The sequence below is a fragment of the Oncorhynchus nerka genome, linkage group LG24, assembly GCF_034236695.1.
Source record: "Oncorhynchus nerka isolate Pitt River linkage group LG24, Oner_Uvic_2.0, whole genome shotgun sequence".
Lineage (NCBI taxonomy): Eukaryota > Metazoa > Chordata > Actinopteri > Salmoniformes > Salmonidae > Oncorhynchus > Oncorhynchus nerka.
In genome coordinates, this window is record NC_088419.1 from 54,924,497 (window position 1) to 54,946,010 (window position 21,514).

Consider the following 21,514-nt stretch of genomic DNA (forward strand, 5'->3'; position numbering starts at 1 on the left):
TGAAATGTTTCCGAAAATCCTAACAAATCAGGTAAAGAGCACCATGTGATGCAGAAACATATGTGGGAACTCCTTCAAGAGTGTTGGAAAAGCATTCCAGGTGAAGCTGGTTGAGAGAATGCCAAGAGTGTGCAAAGCTGTCATCAAAGCAAAGGGTGGCTACTTTGAAGAATATAAAATATATTTTGATTTGTTTAACGCTTTTTTGGTTACGACATATTTCATAGTTTTGATGTCTTCACTATTATTATACAATGTAGAAAATGGTAAAAATAAAGAAAAACCCTTGAATGAGTAGGTGTGTCCAAACTTTTGACTGGTACTGTATATACATATATTTTTGTTGTTGCTTAACCGTTGGGGCTCAAAACACGAACGACAGGTCTGTTTTGTCAACGAACTCAATGTATTCCAAACACGGGTTGCAACCATGATCCCAATAATTTAGGTAGCCTAGTAAATTATTCACCCTTCTGGTATGTTATATTGCGAACTACATGGGACTCGTTGTTAACCTACTGACAATTATTATTATTATTTTTTTTACTTATTAGGTCAAAGACGAAATTAATTGCAATACAAAGCCTGAAATATATGAGCATAACTAGCCTACAAAGAACCACGGTGGACCCAAGGTAAATTGAGAGGCTTTTTCTTCATAATAAAACGTGTCCCACCCAGTGCAACATGCCCACCTCTGCTCACTGGGGCGTGGTTTACGGAGCGCTCTCTGAAATAAACGCTCGTAACGCCGTATTCCAACAGATTGAGTGATCTGCACATAACCTGCACTATCCCGACTCACTAGATCCGCATTTAAAGTGGCAAATGCGCAATTAAAGGGGAATAACACTCAAGTCAAAATGTGTTTGTTTTCTTCCAGACCTAAACATGTTTTTCCTCTGATATGATTTAAGCATGGACTCAGAACCTAAAATGTCGTTGTTTCTCTATTAACAACTATTTTATAACCAGGGGAAATGAAACTGAGAACATAACGTGGGAAAACATAAAAAATAATTTGGGGAGAAAATTCACAGATTTATGTCAAGGACAGTTTCATAAACTGCGTTATTCTCCCTGAAGCAGGTCCTTGCTCCTTCACTGACCATTATATCTTGGCTGGCTACGTTCGGCAATGCATGGCAGTGGCAAGCTATTTACGTTACTGCATGCGACTCAACACCAAGAAAGGGTTTCAGCTTCACAGACGTGTTCAGTTCAGATTTCGAACACATCGCAACACAACCGTTTTTAACGCTGCTCGTCTTATTATCTCCCGCAACATTACGTCATTCGCATGCGCCTCTGCCTGCAGACAACGAAGGACAGAGCATGGGATATCCTAGTAGAATACTTCTTCTTACTCAGTTGCTAACCTTACATCATATTTGGGGTAAGATAAACTTGACAGTTACATATTTGCACGTGCTTTATTGGTATTTGTCATTTTGCGTTGGGGGCTCGTGTAACGTTTCCTCGGCTTGTGTAAAGAGATGCACAATATTTCCATCGCCTGATTCGCAGCTGTTTTATGACGTGTAGCCCACATTTCTTACATATCTGCACTTGATAGTGCATGTTATGAAAATACTTGCTTTAAAATGTTTATTGAGTTGCTACTGCACCTTTGGGACTACCCCAAATCGAAGTAATTAATTCAAAGTTTCTGTAGACACTTTTCACATCTCTCTTGCTGTAAGAGTGGGTATAGCCAAAGCTCTCGAAAAACCTTCTCTATGCAGGGTTTTCAGCAGTTAGCTTCTCCCAAGGCTGGCTCCGTGTGAAGAACAATTAATTATTAAGAAACTCTTAAGGATCGGCCCCTTTTTAAATGTACATTTTCGTCTAAAATGACACACCCAAATCTAACTGCCTGTAGCTCAGGCCCTGAAGCAAGGATATGCATTTTCTTTGTACCATTTGAAAGGAAACACTCTGACGTTTGTGGAAATGTGCAAGCAATATAGGATAATATAACACATTAGATCTGGTAAAAGATAATAGAAAGACAAAACCAACCGCTTTTTTTGTACCATCTTTGAAATGCAAGAGAAAGTCCATAATGCATTATTCCAGCCAACATGCAATTTAGATATTGGCCACTAGATGACAGCAGTGTATGTGCAATGTTTTAGTCTGATCCAATGAACCATTGTATTTCTGTTCAATGTTGTATCAAGACTGCCCAAATGTGCCTAATTTGTTTATTAATAACTTTTCATGTTCAAAACTGTGCACTCTCCTCATACAAAAGCATGGTGTTCTTTCACTGTAATAGCTACTGTAAATTGGACAGTGCGGTTAGATTAACAAGAATTTAAGCTTTCTGCCAATATCATATGTCTATGTCCTAGGAAATGTTCTTGTTACTTACAACCTCATGCTAATCACATTAGCCTACGTTAGCTCAACCGTCCCGCAGTGGACCCACCAATCCTGAAGAAGTTTAAGAGTGTTTTAACGTTTAGAAACGTCAATAATCGTCACATGCAAAACTGTTTTCAAAACATGGCCGATATCTTTCATGTCAGCGAGGAATAATATTTATAATAAAAAATCTATACTTAATGTAGCAGATTTGCACAGATCCATTATGCAGTGTGTGCATCCAGTCTGCAAACTACACATCCTCTCCAGCTACGCTTAAATACAGGGGTTTGGAGCATGCTAATTAGCACAGGTGGTCGCTTCTGTTTTCTGTAAAATGGCCGTGTGAGAACACTAATCCTAACCCTATAAAGGTGTGTAGTAGTTTAACATTTTTGTTTTTTGAAAATGATTTATTGCTGATATCAAAGATCCGTCCCTTATGTTTCTAAAACCGTATCGCAAGCGATGCATGTTAACATTTAGAGCAAGCGTTGGGACTCTTAACCAAAGTCTCCAGAAAGAAGATACCTTAATCAATAATCGCTAAAGGTAGTTATCGTCTATGAATGGGCTTGGGTAGTTTATAAGAAAATTCCAAATTCATCTCTCCATTTGTAGGCATTATAGGGAACACCCTGCCGACCTGTGAACAGTCCCAGTTCAAGTGCAGAAACGGGAAGTGCATTCCCGGCCTCTGGGTGTGTGACAGAGACGGAGACTGTGAGGATGGCAGTGATGAACTCCGCTGCAGTGAGTGACAGTGGAGGGGTTTTCCCTGGTCAAAGTCCAGTGGATCATAGAGAGGCTGAATTCCCCAGTACAGAGGCATGTACCTGTACTAACTTGAGAGTATCCAGTAGCAGGGATGTCAGAGTCCAAAGTCTTTGATTTTGCTGATTTTCATACTTGGCCATATCAGTTGTGAAATTGGATCCGTTTGACCATACTGTAGTATGTACATCTGTGTTATCATTGTGTACTCTGGGTTGTGTTCACTAGACTCCAAATATAAGAAAAGTATCAAACGGGGAGCGACTGCTTGAACATGTCCTATAAGAAATGCTGTTTTTGCTACAGTGCACTATGAATATGATCCAGATAACATGTACGTAAAATGTATTGATATAAGGGATTAATTGCATATAACAATTTTGTCATTTGTGAAAAGAGAATTTCATTTTGGCTGTGTTTCAGGGGAGCAGACCTGCCCAGGGTTTCTGTGTAAAGATGGAGGCTGCGTTGCCCAGAGTGTTCTCTGTGACAACACTCCGGACTGCCGTGACGGCTCTGACGAGTTAGAAGACACCTGTGGTAAGAGCTATGGGAAAGATGATACCTGCCATGTGGGTTGGGCTCAAGTAACAAATTGCTCTGAACGTCAGTGTGTGAAGTGCACATTTCTTTATCCATCCGATTTCCTCACAGCCTCTTTCATAATCCTAAACACAATGGGCCACATTCACTAAGCCTTTGCACAAATGCTAACTTTGCTTAAAGCGGCAATCAGCAGTTGAAGCAATAACAAATTTAACTCCCCACCCGTTTCTGTAAAAAGTTGAGGGATAGGGCTGGAGAAATGTAACCACTTTCAAATTCTATGGATGCAAGGACTGACCATCCAGGATTTAAAATATATTGTTTTAACCATGTTTTGAGGCTATATAGGGTTTGTTTACATCTACTTTGTTTACAAACATTGGAGTGAATCTAGCTTATATTTTGGGGTACGACAGTTGAACAAAGCTCAGGAGGCATTTAAGTTATATTCTTCAATAACCAATGGGTACATTTCTTTAATTCACTAGTCCAACAATGGATGAAGCAACTGCAGATTGCCCCTTTAAATTCCAGAGTGATTAAAGCATAACAGTAACCAGCAAATCCAGGTTTACAGAATAAAAAGACCTAAACAGCAATAAGTAAAGCTGAGCTGTGTTAGTACACCAATGACCGAATGTGTAAGGGCAGTGTGCAATATGTATGTGGTTGTACGAGACGTGTAGAATATGTATGACTCAGGTAACGTACAATGTATGCATCATGTTATTGAGTGTGTAATGTACAGTCTTTTTTTTTTCTTAGACAATTTACCCCTTTAGGACATTTTTAAGGTTCATTCTATCCTAGTTTACTATAATAATAATAATAATAATAATAATAATAGGTGCAAACTTTGCATTTAAAAGCTTAGGAATTATACCCCTTTATTGAAAGTACATGACCACTAATTCTTCTCACCTTTCCCAGGTTTGCGCCACTGTAAGAAGGATGAGTTTGCCTGCAGCAGTAGCCGATGTGTATCCCTCCGCTTCCGTTGTGATGGCACTGACGACTGTGGCGACGGCAGTGACGAGGCCTCCTGTCAGAACTGTACAGCCGACTTCTTCCTCTGTGAGAGGACAGGGAGCTGCGTTGCCAGGGCCAAGCTGTGCGACGGTCGGCCCGATTGCCCTGACGGGCAGGACGAGGGCGCTGGCGCTTGTCCCTCCGGCCAGCACCCTGCCCCTCACACCTGCTCAATCTCTGAGTTCAGTTGTGGGGACGGCCAGTGTATGCCTCACTCCTGGAGATGTGACCACTCGCCTGACTGTGCTGACGCGAGGGATGAGGATGACTGTGGTGAGAGAGAACGTTTGTCACTTTTTCACATTACATCACGATCTTTAGGCAGAAAATGGAAGAGTATGGACTGAAACGCGGACCACTTGGACTTGTCTAATTTGAACACAACCATGCACGGCTGTTCTCATCTTTATAGACGAGCAGAGGGCAAAATAGCTTAACCTCTCAAGTTGTAGCCTACTTTAGGGCCCTATAAACTCTGTGATGCGGACAGAATCACGGAATCCAAACAGAATTAAACTATATTGAAAAATGTATTGGCCCTAAGAATGTAATGCTATTGATATTCTATAACTAAGGGCCTATGTTCCATACACAGACTAAGTCTAGCACTCGACTGAAAAGCACTTTCAATTTTCTACTGAACATGCTTTTTAGTCCAGGAGTAGGCTTAATGTTGCTCCAAGAAACTGGCAAAACATTCTGGAATTTTATATAATATATTTTGGATCTGTGCACTAAAACTAGCTTTGTTTCGTATCCTGTAATTGATTCCCTGATAGCCTATATAGTGTCACATTGTTTTGATAGGTAATGTCCCTTATCACAATAATATCTTTTTGTCTATGCCTTCTGTTTTGTTTGGCATGGTACACCATGTTTGGCTAAAATATTGACATTTTAAAGGCACACAGTATTGGTTGACTTATTTGAATGATGCAGGCACATTACGAAAGAAATGACAATGGGCAAATGTTCTCCAACTTGTTTCCGACTATGCTACAGAATGATTATGCAATGTTCCATTGAACTGTCTTGGTCCTGTATTCACTCTTCCCTGTCACTGACCCTGTATCTCTCTCTGTGTAGATCAGGATGAGTGTCTGGTGAACAATGGTGGCTGTTCTCACCTGTGTGTGGACCAGCCGATGGGCTTCCTCTGTGACTGCCCTGCTGGTATGAGGCTGGTGCATGACTCCCAGTGTGAGGGTGAGTGGCCTCTTTTGAAAGACATTGATAGGGCCAAGATTTTTATGGACCGTGTCATGCGAGACCAACAGTCGGTCCCAGGTCATGTGGTCAGGAAAACGAATAGCCCAAGTCTTTGGTCACACCAGCACACTACAATGAATCTGTGATAATTGGTTGATTTAATGACTCAAATTACATTTATGGTAGATTCCAATTCAGAGTATGTGACAGAACACCAATGAAACTCAATGAGAGTGAAAAGTGAATGTTTTCCAGTCAGAAATATCCTCTTGAAATAATAAAGAAATACCCCCTTTTTTTTCTCAGAAATTGACATGTGTCTCGACTCTGACGTCTGCAATCAGCTATGTGTACATGTCAACGGGACTTTCTCCTGCGACTGCCATGAGGGCTACCTGATGAGCCCAAGGACAGGGGAGTGTAAGGCTAAAGGTGAGGGCAAAATACAGCAAGTTACTGATAGCATATGTTTGCTCACAACGTTTGGAATTTTGTTCACACTGATATGATTGACATGACTACTTTAAGTTCTGAGATAGTTGAAACATCAAATGGGTAGGGCAGATAACATTTGTGACAAAATGGCACTGTTTTTGTTGGAAAATGTATTGTAAGAATATGAATAACAGAGTACACCCACACATACACACACACAATGGTATGCTTTTTTTTCACCAGGATTTAGGTACATTAAATGTTCAAATATTTTCCTGTCACAATGTAAGCCAGTGCAATTCTTTATCAACCCACCCGCCCAAGGTGGGGGAATTTGCACCACTTGACAGCTGGCTTTACCTGACAGGATTTTCTATGAATGTCAATGATTTACTACAACTATCTCAACACAAACCTGACCTTCTAAATGTGTGCGGGATAGAGGCTTGAACAAGTTTTTTGTTGTTGAGCGAACAGCATTTTATTTTTGTGATCATCAGAGTAATTAATTAATGATAGAGCTTTCTGTTGCTCTAATCTAGTGAATAGGAAGAATAATGACATATTTACAGCCAGTATTCTAATCCAAATGTATTCATGGGAAGGTTGCACCTCCGTCACTCGGCCGCATCACGCCATTGTTATGAACGTTCTAAAGACATCTCAGCCATAGTGACTCCCGAAAGTCGTGCCCAGTCATAACGGGGGCTGCTGATTGCTTTGTGTAAATTACACTATATTGTCTTGGTAATCTGATGATGTTGCTAAAGTAGGCAGATCATTTGTAGGAAGAGACTCTGTCATCATCATCATTATGATGTTGTCAAATTTACTTTAGACAGATAACAATGTCGCCATCCCTACTGCCCGATGTGTGGAATTTGCACCACTTGACAATTTCTATACAGGATTTTATATGAATGTCAATGACTTACAAGTATCTCAACACATACCTGATCTGCTGAATGTGTTCGGGACAGAGGGCTTGAGCAAAAAGCTTTTTTGTTGTTGTGATCATCAGAGTAATTCATGATGGAGCTTTTCATTGCTCTAGTGCAGTGGTTCCCAAACTTTTATAGTCCCGTACCCCTTCAAACATTCAACCTCCAGCTACGTACCCCCTCTAACACCAGGCTCAGTGTACTCTCAAATGTTGTTTTTTGCCATCACTGTAAGCCTGCCACACACACACTATACAATACATTTATTAAACATAAGAATGAGTGTGAGTTTTTGTCACAACCCGGCTCGTGGAAAGTAACAAAGAGCTCTTATAGGACCAGGGCACAAATAATAATAATCTATAATTGTCCTCTTTATTTAGTTATTTTACATATAAAACATTATTTGGTCATCGAAAATTGTGTATAACTCACCAGAGGTTAATGAGAAGGGTGTGCTTGAAAGGATGCACATAACTCTGCAACGTCGGGTTGTATTGGAGAGAGTCTGTCTTAAATAATTTTCCACACACAGTCTGTGCCAGTATTTAGTTTTCATGCTAGTGAGGGCAGAGAATCCACTCGCACATCGGTACGTGGTTTCAAAGGGCAATAGTGTCTTAACAGCACGGTTTGCCAAGGCAGGATACTCTGAGCGCAGCCCAATCCAAAATTTGTCAGTGGCTTCTGATTAAATACAATTTTCACTGAACCTCTTGTTGCAATTCCAATGAGGCTCTCTTGTTCAGATATCGGTAAGTGGACTGGAGGCAGGGCAGGAAAGGGATAATGAATCCAGTTGTTTGTGTCATTTGTTTCGGGAAAGTACCTGTGTAATTGCGCACCCAACTCACTCAGGTGCTTCACTATATCACAAGTTCATTTGCACACAAAAAATCATACAATGATGGAAAGACCTGTGTGTTGTCCTTGTTAATGCAGACAGAGAAGAGCTCCAACTTCTTAATCCTAGCCTAAATTTTGTACTGTAAATTGAATATAGTTGCAGAGTCCCTGTAATCCTAGATTCAGATCATTCAGGCGAGGAAAACATCACCCAGATAGGCCAGTCGTGTGAGAAACTCGTCATCATGCAAGCGTTCAGACAAGTGAAAATGATGGTCATTAAAGAACTTGAAGCTCGTCTCTCAATTTAAAGTCTCAATACATTGCCCCTTGATAACCAGCACACTTCTGTATGTTTTAAAAGCGTTACATGGTCGTTGCCTATATCATTACAGAGTGCAGAAACACACGAGAGTTCAGGGGCCTTGCTTTAACAAAGTTAAACATTTCCACTGTAGTGTCCAAAACGTCTTTCAAGCTGTCAGGCATTCCCTTGGCAGCAAGAGCTGCTTGCACGCAGGTTACTACTCCACTCTCTCCCTGTCATGGCTTTTGCACCATCAGTACAGATACCAACATGAGCAGCAGCTACGTTTGGCCACATACGGACCGTTAGTGGAATTAAAATCAAATCAAACTTTATTCGTCACATGCGCCGGATACAACAAGTGTAGACTTTACCTTGAAATGCTTACATACAAGCCCTTAACCAACAGTGCAGTTCAATAATAAGAAAATATTTACCAAGTAGACTAAAATAAAAAGTAGTAATAAAAAGTAACACAATAACAATAACGAGGCTATATACAGGGGCACCGGTACAGAGTCAGTGTGCGGAGGTACAGGCTAGTTGAGGTAATCTGTACATGTAGGTGGGGGTGAAGTGACTATCCATAGGTAACAAACAAACAGCGAGTAGCAGCAGTGTACAAAAGAGAGGGGTGGTCAATGTAAATTATCCGGTGGCGATTTTATGAATTGTTTAGCAGTCTTATGGCTTGGGGGTAGAAGCTGTCGAGAAGCCTTTTTGTCCTAGACTTGGCGCTCCGGCACCACTTGCCGTGCGGTAGCAGAGAAAACGGTCTATAACCTGGGTGACTGGAGTCTCTGAAAATGTTATGGGCTTTCCTCTGACACTGCCTATTATATAGGTCCTGGATGGCAGGAAGCTTGGCCCCAGTGATGTACTGGGTCGTTCTCACTACCCTCTGTAGCACATTACGGTCAGATGCCGAGCAGTTGCCTTAAATCAAATCAAATTGTATTTGTCACATACACATGGTTAGCAGATGTTAATGCGAGTGTAGCGAAATGCTTGTGCTTCTAGTTCCGACAATGCAGTAATAACCAACGAGTAATCTAGCTAACAATTCCAAAACTACTACCTCATACACATAAGTGTAAAGGGATAAAGAATATGTACATAAAGATATATGAATGAGTGATGGTACAGAGCGGCATAGGCAAGATGCAGTAGATGGTATCGAGTACAGTATATACATATGAGATGAGTATGTAAACAAAGTGGCATAGTTTAAAGTGGCTAGTGATACATGTATTACATAAAGATGCAGTAGATGATATAGAGTACAGTATATACGTATACATATGAGATAAATAATGTAGGGTATGTAAACATTATATTAAGTAGCATTGTTTAAGGTGGCTAGTGATATATTTTACATCAATTCCCATTATTAAAGTGGCTGGAGTTGAGTCAGTGTATTGGCAGCAGCCACTCAATGTTAGTGGTGGCCGTTTAACAGTCTGATGGCCTTGAGATAGAAGCTGTTTTTCAGTCTCTCGGTCCCAGCTTTGAGGCACCTGTACTGCCTTCTGGACGATAGCTGGGTGAACAGGCAGTGGCTCGGGTGGTTGTTGTCCTTGATGATCTTTATGGCCTTCCTGTGACATCGAGTGGTGTAGGTGTCCTGGAGGGCAGGTAGTTTGCCCCCGGTGAGGCGTTGTGCAGACCTCACTACCCTCTGGAGAGCCTTACGGTTGTGGGCGGAGCAGTTGCCGTACCAGGCGGTGATACAGCCCGCCAGGATGCTCTCGATTGTGCATCTGTAGAAGTTTGTGAGTGCTTTTGGTGACAAGCCGAATTTCTTCAGCCTCTTCACGATGCTGTCTGTGTGGGTGGACCAATTCAGTTTGTCTGTGATGTGTACGCCGAGGAACTTAAAACTTACTACCCTCTCCACTACTGTTCCATCGATGTGGATAGGGGGGTGTTCCCTCTGCTGTTTCCTGAAGTCCACAATCATCTCCTTAGTTTTGTTGACGTTGAGTGTGAGGTTATTTTCCTGACACCACACTCCGAGGGCCCTCACCTCCTCCCTGTAGGCCGTCTCGTCGTTGTTGGTAATCAAGCCTACCACTGTTGTGTCGTCTGCAAACTTAATGATTGAGTTGGAGGCGTGCGTGGCCACGCAGTCGTGGGTGAACAGGGAGTACAGGAGAGGGCTCAGAACGCACCCTTGTGGGGCCCCAGTGTTGAGGATCAGCGGGGTGGAGATGTTGTTACCTACCCTCACCACCTGGGGGCTGTGGTTGAGATTGCATCGTCTGTGGACCTATTTGGGCGGTAAGCAAATTGGAGTGGGTCTAGGGTGTCAGGTTAGGGTGGAGGTGATATGGTCCTTGACTAGTCTCTCAAAGCACTTCATGATGACAGAAGTGAGTGCTACGGGGCGGTAGTCATTTAGCTCAGTTACCTTCGCTTTCTTGGGAACAGGAACAATGGTGGCCCTCTTGAAGCATGTGGGAACAGCAGACTGGGATAGGGATTGATTGAATATGTCCGTAAACACAACAGCCAGCTGGTCTGCGCATGCTCTGAGGGCGCGGCTTGGGATGCCGTCTGGGCCTGCAGCCTTGCGAGGGTTAACACGTTTAAATGTTTTACTCACCTCGGCTGCAGTGAAGGGGAGTCCGCATGTTTTGGTTGCGGGCCGTGTCAGTGGCACTGTATTGTCCTCAAAGCGGGCAAAAAAAGTTATTTAGTCTGCCTGGGAGCAAGGCATCCTGGTCCGTGACTGGGCTGGTTTTCTTTTTGTAATCCGTGATTGACTGTAGACCCTGCCACATACCTCTTGTGTCTGAGCCGTTGAATTGCAATTCTACTTTGTCTCTATACTGACGCTTAGCTTGTTTGATTGCCTTGCGGAGGGAATAGCTACACTGTTTGTAACGTCCGGTTGCATACCAGGTGGTGATGCTTTCGATTGTGCAGCTGTAGAACCTTTTGAGGATCTGGGGACCCATTCCAAATCTTTTCAGTCTCCTGAGGGGGAAAAGGTTTTGTCGTGCCCTCTTCACGACTGTCTTGGTATGTTTGGACCATGATAGTTTGTTGGTGATGTGGACACCAAGGAACTTGAAACTGTCGACCTGCTCCACTACAGCCCAGTCGATGTTAATGGGGGCTTGTTCGGCCTGCCTTTTCCCGTCGTTCACGATCGGCTCCTTTGTCTTGCACACATTGTGGGAGAGGTTATTGTCCTGACACCACACTGCCAGTTCTCTGACCTCCTCCCTATGGGCTGTTTCATCGTTGTCGGCCTACCACTGTTGTGTTGTCAGCAAACTTAATGATGGTGTCTGGCCACGCAGTCGTGGGTGAAAAGGGAATACAGGAGGGGACTAAGTACACACCCCTGAGGGGTTCCAGTGTTAAGGATCAGCGTGGCAGACATGTTGCCTACTCTTACCACCTGGGGGCAGCCCGTCAGGAAGTCCAGAATCCTGTTGCAGAGGGATGTGTTTAGTCCCAGAGTCCTTAGCTTAGTGATGAGCTTTGTGGGCACTATGGTGTTGAATGCTGAGCTGTAGTCAATGAACAGCATTCTCACATAGGTGTTCCTTTTGTCCAGGTGGGAAAGGGCAGTATGGAGTGCGAATTGAGATTGGATCTGTTGGGGTGTTATGCGAATTGGAGTGGGTCTAGGGTGTCCTGGAGGATGCTGTTGATGTGAGCCATGACCAGCCTTTCAAAGCACTTCTTGGCTACCAACGTGAGTGCCACGGGGCGGTAATAATTTCGGCAGGTTACCTTCACTTACCTGGGCACAGGGACTATGGTGTTCTGCTTGAAACATGTAGGTATTACAGCCTCGGTCAGGGAGAGGTTGAAAATGTCAGTGAAGACACTTCACAGTTGGTCCGTGCATGCTTTGAGTACACGTCCTGGTAATCTGTCTGGCCCAGTGGTTTTGTGAATGTTGGCCTGTTTAAAGGTTTTGTTCACATCGGCTACCGAGAGCGTTATCAGACAGTCATCCAGAAGAGCTGTTGCTCTCGTGCATGCTTCAGTGTTGCTTGCCTCGAAGCAAGCATAAAAGGCATTTAGCTCGTCTGGTAGGCTCGCATCACTGGGCAGCTCGCTAGTTTTCAAACCCTGCCACATCCGTTGAGCGTCAGAGCCGGTGTAGTAGGATTCAATCTTAATCCTGTATTGACACTTTGCTTGTTTGATGTTTTGGGCATTGCGGGATAGAAGGATTTCTTATAAGCGTCCGGATTAGTCTCTCACTCCTTGAAAGCGGCAGCTCAAGCCTTTAGCTCGATGCGGATGTTGCCTGTTATCCATTGCTTCTGGTTGGGATATGTACGTACAGTCACTGTGGGGACGACGTCATCGATGCACTTATTGATGAAGCCGATGACTAATGTGGTGTATTCCTCGATGCCGTTGAATGAATCCCGGGAACATATTCCAGTCTGCTATCAAAACAGCCCTGTAGTGTAGCATCCGCGTCATCTGACCACTTCCGTATTGGGCGAGTCACTGGTACTTCCTGCTTTGGTTTTTGCTTGTAAGCAAGAATCAGGAGGATAGAATTATGTTCAAATTTGCCAAATGGAGGGTGGGGAGAGCTTTGTATGCATCTCTGTGTGTGGTGTAAAGGTGGTCTAGGATTGTTTTTTTAAACCTGGTTGCACATGTGACATGCTGGTAAACATTTAGTAAAAATGATTTAAGTTTGCCTGCATTAATGTCCCTGGCCACTAGGAGCGCCACTTCTTGGTGAGGATTTTCTTCTTTGCATATGGCCTTATAGAGTTGGTTAAGAACGGTCTTAGTGCCAGCTTTGCTTTGTGGTGGTAAATAGATGGCTACGAATAGTAGAGATGAGAACTCTCTTGGTAGATAGTGTGGTCTACAGCTTATCATAAGGTACACTACCTCAGGCGAGCAATACCTCGAGACTTCTTTAAAATTAGATATCGCGCACCAGCTGTTATTGACAAAAAGACACACACCCCCACCCCTCAGCTTACCAGAGGTAGAGTCTCTGTTCTGCCGGTGCATGGAAAGTCCCGCTAGCTCTATATTGTCTGTATTGTCGTTCAGCCACGTCTCGGTGAAACATAAGATGTTACAGTTTTTAATGTCCTGTTGCAAGGATAATCTTATTGGTAGGTCATCAATTTTATTTTCCAATGATTGCACGTTAGCAAGAAGATGGAAGGCAGTGGGAGTTTACTCTCTCGCCTCCGGATTCTCAGAAGGATGCCTGATCTGAGGCCCCTTTTCCGGCGGTTTTTTTTCACGCAAAAAGCGTGGATCCTTCCTTCTCGTCGGACTCGTTAAAGGAAAAATGTTCTTCCAGTCCCTGGTGAGTAATCGCTTTTCTGATGTCCAGAAATTATTTTCGGTCATAAGAGATGGTAGCAGCAACATTATGTACGCAATAAATAAAAAAATAAGTTACTCAAAATGCAAAAAAAAAATAAAAATAGCACAACTGGTTGGGAGAATGTAAAACGTCAGCCATGTTCTTCGGCACCATCTTCCCACGGTTAATGTGATTGGATGTTAATTATTTGACTAGGCTACCTGTATTTGACATTTTGTTGTTATTTCGCTGAACACTAGATGATTTTATTTTTTGGCAGGGAAATGAGGCCTCGTTGGAAAATATAAATGGCCTGTTTTAAAATGTGAAGGGGAAAAAACTGTAAAAAATGTTTATATAAAAAAAAATGTGAATCACATTTTTATATGGCGTACCCCCGGTGGCATTGTGCATACCCCTGGGGGTTAATTCCATCAGCCAGTATTAAAAACCAAATGTATTGTTGTTTTCCAACACCAGACCATGCAAGTCTGTTCAGAACAGCCCAGGCTATGATGCCATATCATCTTGTAACTACATCAAACAGTGATCATAAACGTTAGAACTGTACACTGAAAATATCAAACATTAGGAACACCTTCCTAATATTGAGTTGCACCCCCCCCCGTCGTTGAAATTTCCTGTATTACCAAATATTGAGAGAGCAAACCACACATAAGTCAGAGTTATCATAAAGTCCATCTTTAATTATATGTGCTCCATCACAACCCTGTGACTCTCAGATCAATTCAGTGTCTATAAATGAATTCTCTGAGAGTGCTTACATATTGGCAACTGCGATCCTTTATAGCAAAGACACACATAGCCAGACAGCATTGGCTATAAATTATAGTTCAGTTTGGTCTCCTAAACTAAGTTCTTACCTCGCTCTTGGTACCACTTGGGACCAAAAACATTACCTCATCCAATGGCATATATCAAATACACCGCCCCCCCTGGACAAGATCACAGAGAGACATTGAGCCTCCTAGGCCATATACTAAATCAAGATTAGGGCAACCTCAAGAGGGGACATGCAAATAGTTAGACACACTCCCATAAGAAGACAAGCCTAACCTCTCCCCAATGGGAAAAGTAGGGAGTGACTGGCACAGACATTGTGGAGCCAAGAAATAATTGGTTCCCCCTCAATCATCCCTTCACATGGTTTAAAGGAGACGTTTACATATGAAAATTAATAAAACATCTTATTTATAAATGTTACCTAAAGGTTTCTGATTCTGCCATGACCCCCCCCCCCCCCCTTTGCCCTCAGAACAGCCTCAATTCATCAGGACGTGGACTCTACAAGGTGTCAAGCGTTCCACAGGGATACTGGTTCATTTTGACTCCAATGCGTCCCACAGTTGTGTCAAGTTGGATGGATGAGCTCTGATGTCATGTACAGTGCATCATGTTACTGTACAGCCACTGAGTTCCAATTTAGGTGTTTATCAGTGCTCATATCTGCCATTTTCAACCTGTTTACTAGTGTGAACATTTAAACGGGCGGCAGGGTAGCCTAGTGGTTAGAGCGTTGGACTAGTAACCGGAAGGTTACTAGTCCAACAGGCTTCAGTCACCCACTTGGCTTGAGTCACCCCCAAGATTGAAGCTGGAGACAAGTCCAGCTATTCGTCACCTCCCTGACCAAGGCCCTTCTCACCCGATTGCTCACTTTGGCCGGGCGGCCAAGTCTAGGAAGAGTCTTGGTGGTTCCAAACTTTTTCCATTTAAGAATGATGGAGGCCATTGTGTTCTTGGGGACCTTCAATGCTGTATAATCTTTTTTGTACCCTTCCCCCAGATCTGTGCCTCGACACAATCCTGTCTCGAAGCTCTATGGACAATTCCTTCGACCTCATTGTGTAGTTTTTGCTTTGCTGTCACTGCTCTCATTCTACATAAAATAGTGTTAAATTCACACAATGGCATCCAGTAACAAACGTGTTCTTTTTCTACACAGATGAAAAGGGGTTAGTTGCCAGTATTGTTCTACCACTTTCTGCTTGAGCTGTCTTACGGTTTGCCAATAGTGTGCAACTGCAGCCTGTAATTCGGGGACTTCCTACATGTGGGCACGTCCACGTCCCCGTCCTGTGAAGTCATCTTTGCTAGCTACCGGTAGATGGTGTCCTTCGCTCCCGCCTGCCGAACAACTGCCCTCACCATTGTTAACAGCACTGCGGGAAACCCGTGCCCGACAGGCGGGGGCGAAGCACACTGTCTACAGGTCGCTCATGCTACTACAGCAGGCGGAAGGCTGGAGCAACACTGTGTGCTAACTAGCTGGTTGCCTTGCTTGTTAGTGACACTGTTCGCTAACTAGCACACGGTGTCGCGCCTCCTCCCACCTGCTGTATACCGGAATGGTTTATCGCTCCTGAGTGGCGCACCGGTATAAGGCACTACAGCTCAGTGCTTGAGGCATCACTACAGACACATCCTGAATTCAAACAAGGGTATCACATCCGGCCATGATTGGGAGTCCCATAGGGCGGCGCACAATTGGCCCAACATCGTCCAGGTTTGGCCGGTCTATGCTGTCATTTTAAATAAGAATTTGTTCTTAACTGACTTGCCTAGTTAAATAATGCTGAAATAAAATAAAATCAGCAGTTGGCATCCAATATTATGGTGCATTACTGCCATATACTGTATTGGAGCACCCCTGCCTCCTGCCTATGGACTGGAGTCATAGCTTTAAAATGTACCAACAGAAGTATAAAGGGGGGTTCCTGCAGATGCCAGAATGCCCACATGCAGGAACACCACAAATTGCGGGCTGCAGTTGCGCCTTTCTTCGGTTTGTAAACAAAGCCATATGATGCGCACGTGATGACTGTTTTAAGGCGTTACTTATTTAAATTAGTTAAGATTCTATGATGCTACGATTGGTGTATAACATTTCCAGCTTTACCTTACGTTGCATAAAGCTAGAAATAATGCCTGCCTCCTGAATCCAAACATTTGACTAGGGCGAGGGGACCAGTAACTTTATGATCAACTTTGTCAATGTACCAGCTACAGTCATTTTTCATACTTGGGTCACTGTTCGATACCTTTTTAAACAGAAGCAAACGAAACAGGGAGGGACCTATCTGAATTTGTCCAATATAAATATTGTTGCAAAACATTCGGTTTGGGCTAATGATTACACCCCTCTTTCTCTTTGCTAATGATGCCAGTGTGCGTTCAGTCTTCAGTCTGTTGCATGTAGAGTATCCTAACCTTAGGCCCTGCATTACTGAAGGTGTGACATTGGAAATTCAAATTGATTAAGCTAATAAACAAAAGTGATATTGGAAAGGCCAGGATACATTTTTTCGTTTGATGTGCATATCTGTTTACTTTCATCACTATTGCCCTTTCCGTCATTGTGCTTGTTGATGTATTTTTGTTAGTCCTGAGTGTCTGGGACTGATTTGAGTGTACTCGCAGGAGACGTGGCTCAGCTGGTGTTGAGCAGTTCTGAGGGGGTGCGCCGGGTCAACACTGCCGGTATGGAGTACAGGGAGATGGCTGCTCACTTACTGGGACCAGGGCCAATGGCTGCCCTGACTGCAAACCGCACTGTCTACTGGGCAAGGCCAGGACAAGGCTCCATCTACAGGTACACATCTCAGAGAGTTAAACACTTTCTGAATCTGGCCCTTGTTAATATCAATATGAATGTTGACCACAGTTCTTTTGCGCTGTTCCGCTGTTTTGCTTAGTTCCCATACATTTGATCTGTCCTGCGTGCCCTTTAGGATCTCCATGGATGGGAAGCCCCTGGATCCTGTCCTGCTGTTGAAAGGCCATGGTGCTGTCCTGGGTCTGGCTGTGGACTGGATCCATGAGCTTCTCTACTGGACCAACGCTGATACTCACTCCATCGATGTGGCCCGTCTGGACGTCTCTGCACAACGCCTCCTGATAGGAGGGCTGGCCATGCCCACTGGAGTGGCTGTGGAACCCTTGTTGGGGTAGGCTGGATTGGAAGTTCTCAATATTAGTCGTGGAGACCTATTGTATGCACCCAGGTCATTGTGCTTTAATAAAAAATATTTTAAAAACTCAACTACATAATCAAATTCTAAATATTAGATATATATATTTGTTTTTACTATGAAGAAATATGTTTTTTTAAGATGTATTCTCAATTTCAATAACGGTTTTCGATCTCAAACATGGCCTCCTATTAAAAAAATTATAATAAAAAATGAAATCTTATCAGTTCACTGTACCCAAAATGTAAATTAGTAGGCCTTTGTAATTTGCGCTCAGTCTCCAGCTTGCACAGAGTTTCATAGGGTTTAGATCAACACTAATTTAGATGGTTCAAAGTCTGTCTTGAATGCCCCCAGGAGAGATGTGGATGTCAAAGCCGGATCCAATGTAGTCATGGAGAGCTCCTGTTTCCCCAGGTTCTTGTTCTGGGCAGAAGGTGGCAGCTCCCCCAGGATCGAGCGTGCTGGCCTGGATGGAGAAGGCAGGCTGCCACTAATCACCTCAGCCATATGGAACCCAGTCGCCATTTCTCTGGGTATGTTTGGCTGTTCTTCTATACATGTGTATTACACCAAACTGGTTTTATATTTCTTGGAGTGTAAGTGTTTTTAATTTTTTAATTTCACCTTTATTTAACCAGGTAGGCTAGTTGAGAACAGGTTCTCATTTACAACTGCGACCTGGCCAAGATAAAGCATAGCAGTGTGAACAGACAACAACACAGAGTTACACATGGAGTAAATGATAAACAAGTCAATAACACAGTAGAAAAAAAGGGGAAAAAAAGAGTCTATATACATTGTGTGCAAAAGGCATGAGGTAGGCGAATAATTACAATTTAGCAGATTAACACTGGACGGATAAATGATCAGATGGTCATGTGCAGGTAGAGATACTGGTCTGCAAAAGAGCATAAAAGTAAATAAATAAAAACAGTATGTGGATGAGGTTGGGAAATTGGGTGGGCTATTTACCGATGGACTATGTACAGCTGCAGCGATCGGTTTGCTGCTCAGATAGCAGATGTTTAAAGTTGGTGAGGGAGATAAGTCTCCAACTTCAGTGATTTTTGCAATTCGTTCCAGTCACAGGCAGCAGAGAACTGGAAGGAAAGGCTGCCAAATGAGGTGTTTGCTTTAGGGATGATCAGTGAGATACACCTGCTGGAGCGCGTGCTACGGGTGGGTGTGGCCATCGTGAACTGAGATAAGGCGGAGCTTTACCTAGCATGGACTTGTAGATGACATGGAGCCATGTAGCGAGGGCCAGCTGACTAGAGCATACAGGTCGCAGTGGTGGGTGGTATAAGGTGTTTTAGTAACACAACGGATAGCATTGTGATAAACTGCATCCAGTTTGCTGAGTAGAGTATTGGAAGCTATTTTGTAGATGACATCGCCGAAGTCGAGGATCGGTAGGATAGTCAGTTTTACTAGGGTAAGTTTGGCGGCGTGAGTGAAGGAGGCTTTGTTGCGAAATAGAAAGCCGACTCTAGATTTGATTTTAGATTGGAGATGTTTGATATGAGTCTGGAAGGAGAGTTTACAGTCTAGCCAGACACCTAGGTACTTATAGATGTCCACATATTCTAGGTCGGAACCATCCAGGGTGGTGATGCTAGTCGGGCATGCGGGTGCAGGCAGTGAATGGTTGAAAAGCATGCATTTGGTTTTACTAGCGTTTAAGAGCAGTTGGAGGCCACGGAAGGAGTGTTGTATGGCATTGACGCTCGTTTGGAGGTTAGATAGCACAGTGTCCAAGGAAGGGCCAGAAGTATACAGAATGGTGTCGTCTGCATAGAGGTGGATCAGGGAATCGCCCGCAGCAAGAGCAACATCATTGATATATACAGAGAAAAGAGTCGTCCCGAGAATTGAACCCTGTGGCACCCCCATAGAGAGACTGCCAGAGGACCGGACAACATGCCCTCCGATTTGACACACTGAACTCTGTCTGCAAAGTAGTTGGTGAACCAGGCAAGGCAGTCATTAGAAAAACCGAGGCTACTGAGTCTGCCGATAAGAATATGGTGATTGACAGTCGAAAGCCTTGGCCAGGTCGATGAAGACTGCTGCACAGTACTGTCTTTTATCGATGGCGGTTATGATATCGTTTAGTACCTTGAGCGTGGCTGAGGTGCACCCGTGACCAGCTCAGAAACCAGATTGCACAGTGGAGAAGGTACGGTGGGATTCGAGATGGTTAGTGATCTGTTTGTTGACTTGGCTTTCGAAGACCTTAGATAGGCAGGGCAGGATGGATATAGATCTGTAACAGTTTGAGTCCAGGGTGTCTCCCCCTTTGAAGAGGGGGGATGACCGCGGAAGCTTTCCAATCCTTGGGGATCTCAGACGATATGAGAGGTTGAACAGGCTGGTAATAGGGGTTGCAACAATGGCGACGGATAGTTTCAGAAATAGAGGGTTTGTATGGGTCCAGGTTTTGCAGCTCTTTCAGAACATCTGCTATCGGATTTGGGTAAAGGAGAAGCTGGGGAGGCTTGGGCGAGTAGCTGCGGGGGCGAGGTGGAGCTGTTGGCCGATGTTGGAGTAGCCAGGAGGAAGGCATGGCCAGCCGTTGAGAAATGCTTGTTGAAGTTTTCGATTATCATGGATTTATCGGTGGTGACTGTGTTACCTAGCCTCAGTACAGTGGGCAGCTGGGAGGAGGTGCTCTTGTTCTCCATGGACTTTACAGTGTCCCAGAACTTTTTGGAGTTAGAGCTACAGGATGCAAATTTCTGCTTGAAAAAGCTGGCCTTTGCTTTCCTGACTGACTGCGTGTATTGGTTCCTGACTTCCCTGAACAGTTTCATATCGCGGGGACTATTCGATGCTATTGCAGTCCGCCACAGGATGTTTTTGTACTGGTCGAGGGCAGTCAGGTCTGGAGTGAACCAAGGGCTATATCTGTTCTTAGTTCTGCATTTTTTGAAGGAGCATGCTTATCTAAGTTACTTTTAAAGAATGACCAGGCATCCTCAACTGACGGGATAAAGTCAATATCCTTCCAGGATACCCGGGCCAGGTCGATTAGAAAGGCCTGCTCGCAGAAGTGTTTTAGGGAGCTTTTGACTGTGATGAGGGGTGGTCGTTTGACCGCGGACCCGTAGCTGATACAGGCAATGAGGCAGTGATCGCTGAGATCCTGATTGAAGACAGCAGAGGTGTATTTGGAGAGCCAGTTGGTCAGGATAACGTCTATGAGGGTGCCCATGTTTACAGATTTAGGGTTGTACCTGGTGGGTTCCTTGATGATTTGGGTGAGATTGAGGGCATCTAGCTTAGATTGTAGGACTACCGGGGTGTTAAGCATATCCCAGTTTAGGTCACCTAACAGAACAAACTCTGAAGCTAGATGGGGGGCGATCAATTCACAGATGGTGTCCAGGGCACAGCTGGGAGCTGAGGGGGGTCGGTGGCAGGCGGCAACAATGAGAGACTTATTTCTGGAAAGATTCATTTTTAAAATTAGAAGTTCGAACTGTTTGGGTATGGAAAGTATGACATTACTTTACAGGCTATCTCTGCAGTAGACTGCAACTCCTCACTCTTTGGCAGTTCTATCGTGACGGAAAATATTATAGTTGGGTATGGAAATCTCCGAATTTTTGGTGGCTTTCCTAAGCCAGGATTCAGACACAGCAAGGACATCAGGGTTGGCAGAGTGTGCTAAAGCAGTGAGTAAAACAAACTTAGGGAGGAGGCTTCTGATGTTGACATGCATGAAACCAAGGCTTTTTCAATCACA

The 21,514-nt window shown here is 43.8% G+C and overlaps 1 protein-coding gene across 3 annotated transcripts in view; it reads left to right on the forward strand.

The window, feature by feature from the left end:
- The first annotated feature begins 1,200 nt into the window (after positions 1 to 1,200).
- The window catches only part of LOC115108202 (low-density lipoprotein receptor-related protein 8-like), a 35,521-nt gene continuing 15,207 nt past the window's right edge, over positions 1,201 to 21,514 (forward strand). The window contains exons 1-9 of one of the 3 annotated variants that reach the window (XM_029632271.2): positions 1,201 to 1,396; positions 2,992 to 3,123; positions 3,568 to 3,684; positions 4,621 to 4,992; positions 5,806 to 5,925; positions 6,235 to 6,360; positions 17,213 to 17,384; positions 17,524 to 17,739; positions 18,181 to 18,299. In XM_029632271.2, the coding sequence (XP_029488131.1) occupies positions 1,336 to 1,396; positions 2,992 to 3,123; positions 3,568 to 3,684; positions 4,621 to 4,992; positions 5,806 to 5,925; positions 6,235 to 6,360; positions 17,213 to 17,384; positions 17,524 to 17,739; positions 18,181 to 18,299 (1,435 nt within the window). In that variant the 5' untranslated portion in view covers positions 1,201 to 1,335. The remainder of the gene's footprint in view (positions 1,397 to 2,991; positions 3,124 to 3,567; positions 3,685 to 4,620; positions 4,993 to 5,805; positions 5,926 to 6,234; positions 6,361 to 17,212; positions 17,385 to 17,523; positions 17,740 to 18,180; positions 18,300 to 21,514) is intronic. The other 2 variants (XM_029632270.2, XM_029632272.2) reach the window with 2 other exon arrangements.